The sequence below is a fragment of the Monopterus albus genome, unplaced genomic scaffold (genome assembly GCF_001952655.1).
Source record: "Monopterus albus unplaced genomic scaffold, M_albus_1.0 scaffold139.1, whole genome shotgun sequence".
NCBI lineage: Eukaryota > Metazoa > Chordata > Actinopteri > Synbranchiformes > Synbranchidae > Monopterus > Monopterus albus.
In genome coordinates this window covers 949,663-961,451 of record NW_018128019.1, presented here as the reverse complement: position 1 = coordinate 961,451, position 11,789 = coordinate 949,663, and the positions used below count along the sequence as shown (strand labels likewise).

The window sequence follows — 11,789 nt, the reverse complement described above, 5'->3', positions numbered from 1 at the left end:
AATTTTTGTGAACATTTCCAATTTTTTTTAATATGAACTTCAACACAGCGGGTTTGATGGTGACACATGTCCTGTACAACTTTACAATGATTCCTTCTTGCATAATAAAACAAACCCACTGCAGATACACTTCAGTAAGTACAAGAGTAGAACTGACCGTAAGGCTTTGTTCTGTTTGCAGGTCTTAGTGGAAAACCTCTTTGCTCTTCTAAAACAGAAGAGTCTTTCAATCCAAAATAAGAGCATGAATCCACTGCCAATCACCTGGTGAACACACACCAGATGCCACAAGTCATCTCACCAATTAATTTAATTAACCCCAATGTCGTGGGTCTTTTGATTTCAAAACTAGTGTCAGTGAAGCTCATAAGTCTTCGATCAACAATATAACAAATGTCACACCTCTATGTAACATCCTCCCAGGGTGTTCTCATTTCTGATCAAATCAATAACAGGAATACTTCAGAGGATAATAAACAAGTGACGTGAAGGGTTCGCATTTGGTTTGTTTGTGGAATTTAGTCCAATGGAATAAACCAAATCTTTTAATTTACAAAATGCTCCTGGGAAGGAAAGTGGGTAACCGGAGGAAACTGGGGCCGCCTCGCACATACTTGGAGAGCACACTGCATTTGACCAGAGCCTAACTTCTCTTAGTGCTGTGGTTAAAGGCTGTGTCCTCAAGATACACTGGGCCCTAATGTCGAAACAGATGTCTGGAAGAAACATTAGTATAGCCTGGAGGATGATGAGGAGGAGCCAGTGAGGTGGTTCCAGTTGTTGTAGAGAGCATAGGCACCAGACAAAGCTAAACCAACCAGACCCCCACGGGCTGCACCCTTTAATCCACCTGGGAAAACACAGCAGTAACAGAATGAGTGATAAAGCTGTGGACAAACTTACAATAAACATAAATATATACTAGTGTTTAACCCAAGCATTATGAACACATCTGACAAACAATACCGTAAGCAAAAAACAATCCTGTGCATAATTTGCTTGTGCTACTGCAGATACATCCACCACAAACAACATTAGAAATACACATGTATATCTTTAAATATAAACCTCTTTATTTGACATTGTGTTGCTGCAATGCTTAGACTGTCGGTTGAAAAAAGGGGCAATTATAAGATGAGTTCTGGGTAAGCTCATCATTCTTTTGGATGAGAAGTTGTGAACCATAATATTTCAACAGGAGAAATAATGAATTTCAAAGTCCAGCTGTTTTCCCCCAGTTAATGCATATGCAAACAGTTGACTCAAAAACTGGTAGAGAATAGATTAAAAGCAGATCTACAAGCAGGAAAAACACATACCTCCTGATTTAAAGAGCATCCCAGTTAATGTCCCAGCAGCCACTGTGTTGAGGTCATCTTCTGCTCCTCTGGCCTTCTCTATCGCCACACCAAAAGCACTATACAACAAGGCTGCAATGGCCAAGAAAATTCACAATGCTTTAGAAGACACCAAAAACAGCTCTTACACGGGTCAAGTTAAACATTCAACATAGGGAAACCTAAAAATTAACATACCTGCCATCAAGCACAATAAAGGTAACACTAGCTTACATATTTCACTATGGTTTTAAAAATTATATAAATATTACAAAATATTGTAAAAAACGAGATTATAATATGGTTATTACCATTATGAGTCTACTTTTTTTCTGACTTACCAACAGAGCCCAGAGAGTTGGCCCATGAAGCACCCTGTCTGGTCACCATATTAATAATCCTGGAAAAAGGCAGCAAAGAGTTAAAGGACACGTTAGGTTAGGTTCCACATGTAATACTACTAGTGAAATAATCCTGTTTCCATACTCACTGTACATTACGAGGTTTGGACCATGCCATGTCTCTGGTCTCCTTCAGGCCCATTCTGAGACCATTTAGAGCTCCGAGTGTTGCTCCTAAGACAAAACAAAGTGACAGAAACTCTGAGTGGCATATTAACTTTAACCTAGTATGGGGGAAAATAGCAGTGGAAGCAAAAAACAAAAACAAAAAGATCCAGCTAACCATATTTCAGTTTGGTTTACTCGGGGTATACTACATGAGCAAAAATATGTGGACATGCTGAACCCATGTCATGTACATTTCATTATAAAAGCACCAAATCCTCATTTTGAAAAAGCAGAAGCAGAATTTGATTCAAACGTTTGATTATAAAAATTGGTCCCGATTAGTTTTCTGTCCTTAGACAAACAGCTGTTACAGGTGTTGATGTTCTCTTACCCGTCATGCAGGAGGCTCCGATAGTGAAGAAAGCCAATTCAAACCTCCCTCTTGTTTTATTAGCGCCTGTGGGTAGAATGAATTCATCTGTGTCCTAGAATGCAACATTAAAAACTGTTACTCGTTTAAAAAACACACACACAAAGCATTCATTTAAACCACCGAAAAAGACTAAAGCTTTGCTTTAGCTTTAGGTTGGATTACCTGAATCAGGTAACGAGGGTCAACATTGAGGTAAGGGGACAGAGGACTCATTCCAGTCACTGAAATGACACCATAACAGAAATATAGGTTAAGCTCTTTCACAAAGCTTGAGTACAATAGAGAAAGTTGTATTAGAGACATTTGGAGGCCACAAGGTTGGCTGATAGTAACGCTGTTTCCGGTAGCTTCTAAGCTAACTGAAGCAATGTGACAGCAGTATATACAGTAGCTAGCATTATAGCAAGATTCCATCACACTTACATGGGACACCAGCAAGCTCTGTGTTGGAGTATTCAGGTGCACCGACTCCAAAGATTCCCCCGAGACCTGCCTTGAACCCCCCTGATCCTTGTGAGTTGTTATCCATGCTTACAAAGATTCGAAGGGTTACCTGGGGAAAAGACCGGCGGAACTACTAGCCGAGCCTACCTGGCTGACGTTAGCAAGCGCTAGCTGTGTCCAAACACTCAAAATTCACGATACCCTAATCAACAAGGAGTCGCTGAATTCATCGTCACTAAAATACAATGTCCTAGTAGTGCACGTGTTGAATCCTAAGTAAACCTTTCAAGTAAAAATGCCAGATTTTAATTAAAGACTGCTGAGCTCGACTTTTCACCATTCCCCTGACCTCCAGCAGCACGCTCTGCCGTAAAGCGAAAACCGACGTCGGGGTGTCGATACGTCAACAAAACAGATTGCGAAATGTGTGGAAAAAAATAAAAACATGGTCATAAACATCGATTTAATCAAGTGTTTTCTAGACCATAGCGTATTTAAAGTTGATAAATAAAGAAATCATACATGTTTTAGTAACGTTAGTAAACACCTCGATTTACGACACCTCCACAGATCTGGAATCTGTTTACTTACCTCAAGAATAAATGGGAGAAAGTAGCGATAACATTACAAAACCGATTACAGACGTGGTCGTGTTTGATGAAACGTTTCACATAAACTTCACAAAAAAAATTTTAAATTACAACATATTTATTGTAAGAAAATCTACATAATCTAGTGTCTGAAGTAAAAGTAGGCTAGATAGCCTACTAATCTTTGAAAGATTCCAAGATGTAAGTCTACATCTATTTATTGCTGCAACTAACGATTATTTTCATTATTTAATAAACATTTTTGTGTATAAAATGTCAGAATATTTTACAAAACTCAGATGCAATTACATAAAAGAGAGAAATAAGGCACCCTGGTCACTTAAGGGTTAAGACACCAAATATTTACAGGATCAGATCCAGGCCATGGAGGACATTTGTTACTTGTCTCTGTCTCCTTCGTATTTATGTTATCTCTCTTCTATCTGTGATAAAGGCACAGCAATACCTTCAAAATACTTTAACACTGAAAAACATACAAATACTGACATCCAAGCAGTTGGTACTACATGCAAATGTTCGCCATTTTCTGCATTAAATTCTCCTTTGGTCAACTAATTTATTTAGCTCTACTGTTGCCAAATACTTACTGTTTACTGCTGGTCACCTGTTGCTGTTTATTGTAATTCTTTATAAAGAAAAATGGTGATGTTTTTCACATTGGACACAAGGAGGCAGCAGAAAGCTGACACTGACAGGTTCTAAAAGGGTCAAACCTGTTGGTTCTGGTACTCCTCAGCAGTCATTCTAATTAGGCCTGATTTAATTGACTGATTCAGTTGAACTTCTTCCCAGTCACAACAGATGCATGTTGGACTTGCATTTTGTGTTGTTTTTATTACATGAAGTAGAAAGGTAGAACTGAGTTAAATAACTTCCATATAACACATGCAAGGCCTTGAAATGCATGATTTCCCACCTTTCATGCATGCTGGGCACTTACCCATGATGCTACAGGGAGAGAAGACCACACACACGCACACGTACACGCACTATATGCAGCTCAGTCCCAGCCATCTGCTGCCAGTCAAAGAGACAGAGCTGCTGAAGGAATTCAGTGTGTTGAATTTCACGAATAACAGAGCATCTTATTTGGATTCTGCCATTGTATGTGTGTATTCAGAAGGGGCCAAGTGGAGCGATGAAGTTTGCCATTGTTGCCCAGTGTGGGTGTTTTCAGACTCTCTGGCATGATCTGTGAGTTAGTGTTCTCTGTGTTACTGCCCAGTGTGCCCACTGTCTTTCCCACAATGCCCCATTCAGCCCTGGGCCTCTCTCCCTCTCTCTTCCACTCTCTCTCAGACTACCCTGCCACCCATTTTGTGCCTCTGGCTAATCATCATCATCATCATCGCTGAGCTACAACCCAAATTTTCAGCTGTGGGATAAAATAGCTGTGATGTCATCTTTGTTATCTTTTTCAGGAACTCTTGTTTTCATCTTCTCCTTTCCCTCCTCTCTCTCTCACTCTCTCTTTCTTTCTGTCTCTCTGAGAAACACAAAAGACAGAGAGGCCACGATAGGACCCCAGTGTATGCTGGTTGTCAAGGAGACAAGGAGACAGTGTTGGGTCTTTAAACTGCCTCAGAGGGGTGTGTGGAGTTAGGGGGAGTCGGCCTTATTTACATGGGAAGAGGACAAGGGAGCGAGGGGTTTGAAATACAACTTTCGAGCAGTTTCCCTGCAGCTTATAGGACCCCACTGTTATTCAGCTAAAATCATTCCACTGCTTCTCAGTCATCAAATATTTACCAAGCAGAGGGAATCTGGAGCTGTTCATTATGTGGAGAACACCGTGCATACATAGCAATCTAAATCAACTTGTCTTTTCCTCTCACTTTCACTCTTTTTCTCCCACACACATATACACATGAACACACTTAGACTGTAAACACAGAGAACTCTGAGCTCTAGCGCTGGCAATGGTGAGAGCTGATTGCAGAATACATTACCAGATGCTTGAAAAGTGTTTCATACCAGACTAGAACAAGAAAGCAAGAAGAGTGAAAAAAAAGCACAAAACTTGACTGAAAACAGGAAAAACAGAGATATGAGTACACACCCATTCAAACACTCATGCACCCCCACCCGTTTTTATCCACACATTCTCTCTTGTCTCTTTTATTTTCTGTCTCTTGGTATCTCCACCCAGTGCTTCTTCCTGTCCAGAGGATTGTCAACAGCGGTCACATTTTGTCCTTTCTCTGTCTGCGACCAGGGGGTCAGAGTTGCGGCCACAGAACAGGCTCAACTCCAAGCCTGAAGTTCAGTATCACCCTGCAACTCCACAATGAAAGCAGGAAGGGCAGAGAGAGGACGAATGAGCCACCCACTGCTACATTCACCACAGAAAACCCCACATAATTCTCTTTTTTGTGTTAAACTTTAAATGTGTGATTTAAAGAGAGGTTTTACTTTTAACTTCAAGTCTCAAAAGCTCAAATGGGCCAAATTATCTACAGATATCTTTTAAAAAAAAAAACCTCTTTATGTTTAAATGTTAAAGCATGCATCCTTTTGTGGTGGGGTGGGGGTGGGGGGAAGTCTAATTAAAATAAATGTAGCTACCATGACATGTTTTCAGGGACTTCAGGGACAGACTGATCCTGTGTAATATGTACTCTGCAGATGTTTGAGGGCGAGCTTGCACAATCAATTTCCCCTCAATTCCCCAGCCATTAGTCCTCCAAACCTGAAACTCCCCCCTTCTTTCTGTTATACATGTGCATGCCTGAGAGAAACCATGGTGAGCTGGGTGTGTTTTCTTCTCTTATTACACACATCGACGTGTGTAATGTCCTCTTAAATAGCAGGGGAAGATGGAGAACAAGAGAATGAACACAGAAAACGAGAAGTGGAGAGGGAAAAAATGTTGTGGCCTTTTCCCTGCATTTTGTCTGAAGTATCTGCTGGGTTTTTGCCCCCCCAATCTGTATCTAAGGAGTGTTTGGTGATTAGTATGCAGAAAGAAAGCTGATTTGCATAATTAAGTGCTACAGAGAAAAAGCAACAAAGTTTGTTAGTTTTACAACTATGAGTTTAATAGTGTACAAAGAGTTATTCCTGTTCAGAATCCTTTAAAAGTTAAATGTTCATTGTTCAACACATCTTTCTTTATGTTTTTAATTTTTCATAAGGAATCCAAAGCAGAGACAGATATCATTAAAGTGGTTAATAATCACAGAAGTGGTAACAGTTAGTAATCTACACTTGGCACTGAAGAGTAGATTAATAATGTACTACTGTTAATTGTCACACTCATTGTATATAAAAGGCACAGAAGGCAAGCAATGCTGATCTCAAAGGCTCAAGTTAATACAAAGAACATCAGCGACTCCAGTTATTCAAGACATTGAGAATGATTACTAATGACACATGAAGGCTGGTTATACTCATCAAATTAATTCTCCGTAGTAAGGCATATCATTCTTATCTGAAAAGGCCATTTAATGTTATTTTTCACGTACAAAATAGAATATAAAAATACATTATAAACTTGTTACAGATGTTATGACTTCATGTTTTTTTTTTTACGTGAAGGCATCAGTTGGTTTGTCTGTATGTGTAAAACTGTACCACACCATCTGAAAAAGTGGACACACATGCAAACATACTTCATCTCCAACAAAACCATCACCTGAACAGAAAGAGAAAAATAAAATAAAACACTGTGCTCTTGAGGCATCTGAGTCTCACATAAACATATCAGAAGTTGCAGCTGGAGCTTGAGTACCGTAGTGCACTTCCAATTCAAATAAGCCACTTTTTTTTGGCACAAAAACTGGAATTGAGAAAGCCATAAAATCTAGATGATGACAATTAGGCTGTGACAGTTCTCTGCAGTCCTAATTAATCTGCATAAAACCAAATGGCATCATTTCATGCTGGGCACAAACTCACGATATACTAGTAAAAGATGTAGGTGTAACAATGATCCATCGCGTTCGATAAATAAAGGCACTGTTGTTTAAGCTCATACAATACTGTAGTGTGAAAAAGGCAAAGGCATCATTGTGTAAGTTCTTGATATTTAGACAAAAGAAGTGCAACCTTCCCTCTGTGTGTATCTACACTGTACAGGCTTGGCATTTATACTGTCTGTGTCAACATAGTATCTGGCTGGTTTACTTGTTAAGAAAAACCCAGAGATACTTTGGCATTTTAAATTCCAGTTTGTTATTTTTCCTCACTGAGCACCTGCTGCATTATGGTGAAAGGTTCTGCATTTTACTTAACCAAACAATTTTTAAATGTTCTTTGCTAAAACACAGTAAGGACAAATACAAATCACGCTGCCATTTTAAAGGCAAATGCAGCATAAAATAGTGCACTCTTAAAAACAAAACAAAAAACAAGTGACATTTTTAACATCATTGGAACCACAAGTTGGTGTTCCATTTTGAAGCGTGTTAATATATGACATTTTTAAAACCAATTATAATGTGTTACAATGAAATTAATGCATGTCCATAAAAGAAGCTATCCCTTTAAAGATTGTGGGGAAACATTTTCGATGTTAAGTGAGAGGTGATCCTTGAGGAAAAATACCTAAAACATCAACATATCTCTTCTTTAGTTTAGTGTTTCTGTGCTGTATAAGCACCATCATTATCAGTATCATTATTAATAGAGTTATTGTTATTGCATCACAGGAACTGAGGGCAGGATAGCTCAGAGAGAGAGAGTTTAGCTCATCTATGGATTGGTGTAGGAGCCCTTCACCAGTATGGGGCCCATCCCCAGTCAAGTCTACTCACAGGTAGTAGTTGCCAGGAGATGCATGGCAACAACTCCTACAGACTGGGATTCTGACTGTAGGATGGTTGTATAAAAAAATATTTTGAGATTGGCTTTGGAGTTTTGGAAGAAAGGCACGTTTGGTAAAGTTCAGGTTAGGACTTGGCGGCTGAGGTTTATTCCCAGGATCGCTGTCATCTGGTTGGTTGGTTAAACAGAAGCAGCCAGGTTGTTCCCAATGTGCTGGTCTCTGGTTGGCTGAGCTGGGGGAGCGGCAGAGCCGTGGGCCAATGAGTGCACCAGCAGGCAGACATGGGTGGGTCATCAGTGGGCGGAAAGGTCAGAAGGTCAAGGGGTCATGGGTTAGTTGCCGTGGCAGCTAGAGTTAGACGAACAGAGACGGACAGACGTGGAAAGGAAACAAAAAGGGCACAAAAGGGACATAAAAAGAAAAAAGATAGAAGAGAGATTAGTGTCAGCTAGTGGCGTCAGGATGACAACAAGGCAGATCTACTGCAGTCACAGGCATGAGGGGCATTACATAAGAGCAGCACAACACCTCTATGAGCCCTGTACAACCATTCACACAGACCTAACATCAACCACTGGGTGTTGACATAGGGAATGGATGGTTAGCAATACACACGTGCTCATAAAGGTGTTTGCAGGGTTGCATTTTGGGAGACGCCCCTCCTGTCATGTGACTACTGCTATAGTGATACTACTCATGCTAGCTGGGCTACGTCTAGCACAGACAGACAGTGAAACCATGGACAGAGAGGGAGACAGCATGGTTTCATGGTGAGAGAGTGACCTTATGTCCAAAGGAAAAGTGTCTGGGCCTCAGAAATACTTTCACTCACTGACAAGGAGCACTATTGTTTAGCAGCAGGCATAAGATCTCAGTGATTAACGGTTGTGATGAACTGATTATGGTTTGATCTGTTTGCTATGAAGTATTAGAAGAGCACCTAATGACCAGAGTAAGCAAAGAGGCGCCATAGGAGACAGCGATGAGAGGTTAAGAGATGGTGATTTTAGAGGGACAGAGGAAACAATCTAACAATAGACAGACTAACTACAAGAATTTAAGGCTTTGGTTTCCTTTAGAGAATTTTTTCAATAGTCATCTTTATTGCCTTTTAGTGTTTTTTGTCCATTGTGTACAACAAGAGCACAACTGCTCACACACACACACACACATATATTGTAGCTAGCTAGTCCATTTCTATTGCATAAAACAGTCATGAGGCCCGTGAATCGCCAAAGTCACCTCATCTTAAATACACAGAGCAAAACACTGCCTTCATTGCCACCTTCGTGGTGACTAAAACAGTAGTAGCTACATACTTTGAATAAAGTCTGAAGTTTATATAGAGACACTTGATCTATAAAAAGCATACCGTAAAAACAAAAATAAAAATTTACAAACTAATAAACTAAAAAAAAAAAAACTACAAGTATTTCCAAGCGATTTTGTTCCATAAGCTTCATATAAGCACTTCAATCCTTAATATCCCTATATACAAATTTATTTTGCAGCTAAATACATGGTAACAGCACCACTCTGGCTAAGAAATATATGAAAGATGTAAACAGCCCCAGTGATAAAGTCCAGTAGGCGACTGATAAGACCACAAACAACAGTATTTCATACAAAAGAGCTTGTAACACAGACTTCAGTAGTTATCACACGCTGTGTTTTAGTAGTAAAAACCAAAGATCATATTGACTTGAATGACCTTCAGAAAAGACAATCACTGTAACCTTAAGTGTCATATAGTCAATGGGCACAACACAGGATATAATTAATAATAAAAAAACACATTTGTGGAACTCTACTGGAATGAATCTGGGTATAAATACAACTTCCCACAGTATTTGTAGGGTCAAAAGTAGTAGTAAAAACATAAACAACAACAAAAAAAAAGTTTCTAAGGGAACGCTCCAAATCCCAAATCACATGAACAGAGCGATCCATTCTAATTGAGAGGGTGTCGGCCTGCGAGCCGTCCAGTTTATCTAACAGGCGAGCAGAGATAACCGCTGCAGCATTCACCTCCTCCCACTGCTCACTTAGTTCACTTTCACTGTAACAAATACTGTTTCACATTTTGCACTGAAGCTGCTTCAGCATGTGACCTCTGCGTCTGATACAGTTATCTCTTTTTTTAGTCACGCCATATTACAGACACATGTAAACTGAAATTGGTCCATTGGTCTGCACGCATGCTCACTAACACACACAAACACACACACATAAAGTGGCTGGTGAGCTAACTAACCTCTGTCTGTGGTCACTACCCTTTGGTAAGGATGGATTCTCTTGTCGTGGCGTCGTACCTTAGTGGTCATGGCACCTGCTAACAGCCATTGATATCGCCAAAACAGAACACAGAAGGTTACTCATCAAAAAGACATCAAACAGTCCACCCATGGCACCAACATCAGTGAAATCAGGAATTTACAAAGGGTTCAAGGCTGAGGGTGAAAATATGTCAAAGCATCTTGCTTCCAAGAGACAGAATTGGCTTGTTGTTTTGTGGTCTTCTGTTCTCTAAAGAAAATATTAATCCAAGCCACTAATTTCTCACTAAGCTTCACTAGTAGATTCAACATCAGCTGTAAGCAAAGTCACTCTATAGCTCTGTGATCAAATTAAGGTTTATATTAACTCACAAACAGCGACGGTGATATCTATGTCTATGGGTTCACTAAAATGTGTTAAAATTACAAGCGGAAGCTGAACTATTAATAAAGTTAAGTTGCTGTCACACCACAACACTAGTCTGCTAATACAAAGAGGCAATTAACAGGAATGGACACTTGACTACAGAATGACTGTTGAGGAAAGTATGAGCAAACTTTGACTGTTTGCTTTGTGGGACAAGTATGTAGGGGTGGAGGTCTCTGCAAGCCAGTCCGTGTGTGTGCTAGGAAGGGTTGCTATCGCTTAGCCTTTGGTTGGGAAAGCCATACCTGCGAAAACACAGGGAGAGGGGACTGTTAGCCCAGCAATGAGCATCAGCATGCACCTGTGTATATTGTGGATGTATTGCAAGAGCTGGATATGACTGCCAATTTTTCCCAGTTGCAAACTGCAGTACTGCAACAAAACCCTGTGGCCTTGAGTTCTGCTATCGGTGTCTGGGTGTTGGGGTCAGGTTCAGGTGAATTAGATTTTTAAAAAATAAGATTTAAAGATTAAAGTTAAGCTATTGGAAACAGTAGTTTGGCAAAAAAATTGCAGAAGACATCATGAAACTGTTACGTGGTGACAACAGTGCAATCGCCATGTACTGTATGGAAGAGGGTTAGGGCCACTGTAAAAAAATGTAGTGGAGTTCTGATTTTGTCTCACAATTCTAATTTTAATTCTGAGTTTAAAGTCAGAATTCTGAGAAACAAGTCAGAAGTCAAATACATTTTTAACATTGGCCCTAACCCTCTTCTGTACATCTTCAGTTGAAATTGAGGTGGACCTCAGAATGTTTTGTCAAACAAAGGTAATTTATCAAGAAATTTTCTTCTTCCTTTCTCTGACTGAGTTGACCATCTACTAGCAAGGTGATACAGGATGCAATGCCCAGTCAGAGGAAGGTCAGTGCGTTGCCTCATCTGGGTCTCTGGTTGGGTTTGCATTTCTGATTTCGCATTAAATCAGGTTAGAGTTTAAAGCCACCAGTATAAACTTCTCCAGGGCATAGAAAAGCTTAGGGGA

At 40.0% G+C, this 11,789-nt stretch overlaps 2 protein-coding genes across 6 annotated transcripts in view; both read right to left on the bottom strand.

Annotated features, from left to right (window-relative positions):
• Positions 1–41: 41 nt before the first annotated feature.
• Positions 42–3,115, bottom strand: timm23a (translocase of inner mitochondrial membrane 23 homolog a (yeast)). The gene is made up of 7 exons (XM_020613850.1): positions 2,703–3,115; positions 2,442–2,500; positions 2,238–2,331; positions 1,828–1,912; positions 1,679–1,737; positions 1,320–1,430; positions 42–850 (listed from the first exon to the last, which is right to left on the bottom strand). Exons 1-7 carry the CDS (start codon positions 2,806–2,808, stop codon positions 729–731), a joined length of 636 nt encoding a protein of 211 aa, XP_020469506.1. The 5' UTR covers positions 2,809–3,115; the 3' UTR covers positions 42–728.
• A 3,642-nt stretch (positions 3,116–6,757) lies between these two features.
• The window catches only part of qki2 (QKI, KH domain containing, RNA binding 2), a 14,764-nt gene continuing 9,732 nt past the window's right edge, over positions 6,758–11,789 (bottom strand). The window contains exons 7-9 of one of the 5 annotated variants that reach the window (XM_020613838.1): positions 11,048–11,071; positions 10,354–10,431; positions 6,758–8,447 (exon numbers count right to left, since the gene is read on the bottom strand). In XM_020613838.1, coding sequence (XP_020469494.1) covers positions 8,425–8,447; positions 10,354–10,431; positions 11,048–11,071 — 125 coding nt within the window. In that variant the 3' untranslated portion in view covers positions 6,758–8,424. Of the gene's footprint in view, positions 8,448–10,353; positions 11,072–11,789 lie in introns of those variants that run through there. The other 4 variants (XM_020613839.1, XM_020613840.1, XM_020613841.1 and 1 more) reach the window with 4 other exon arrangements.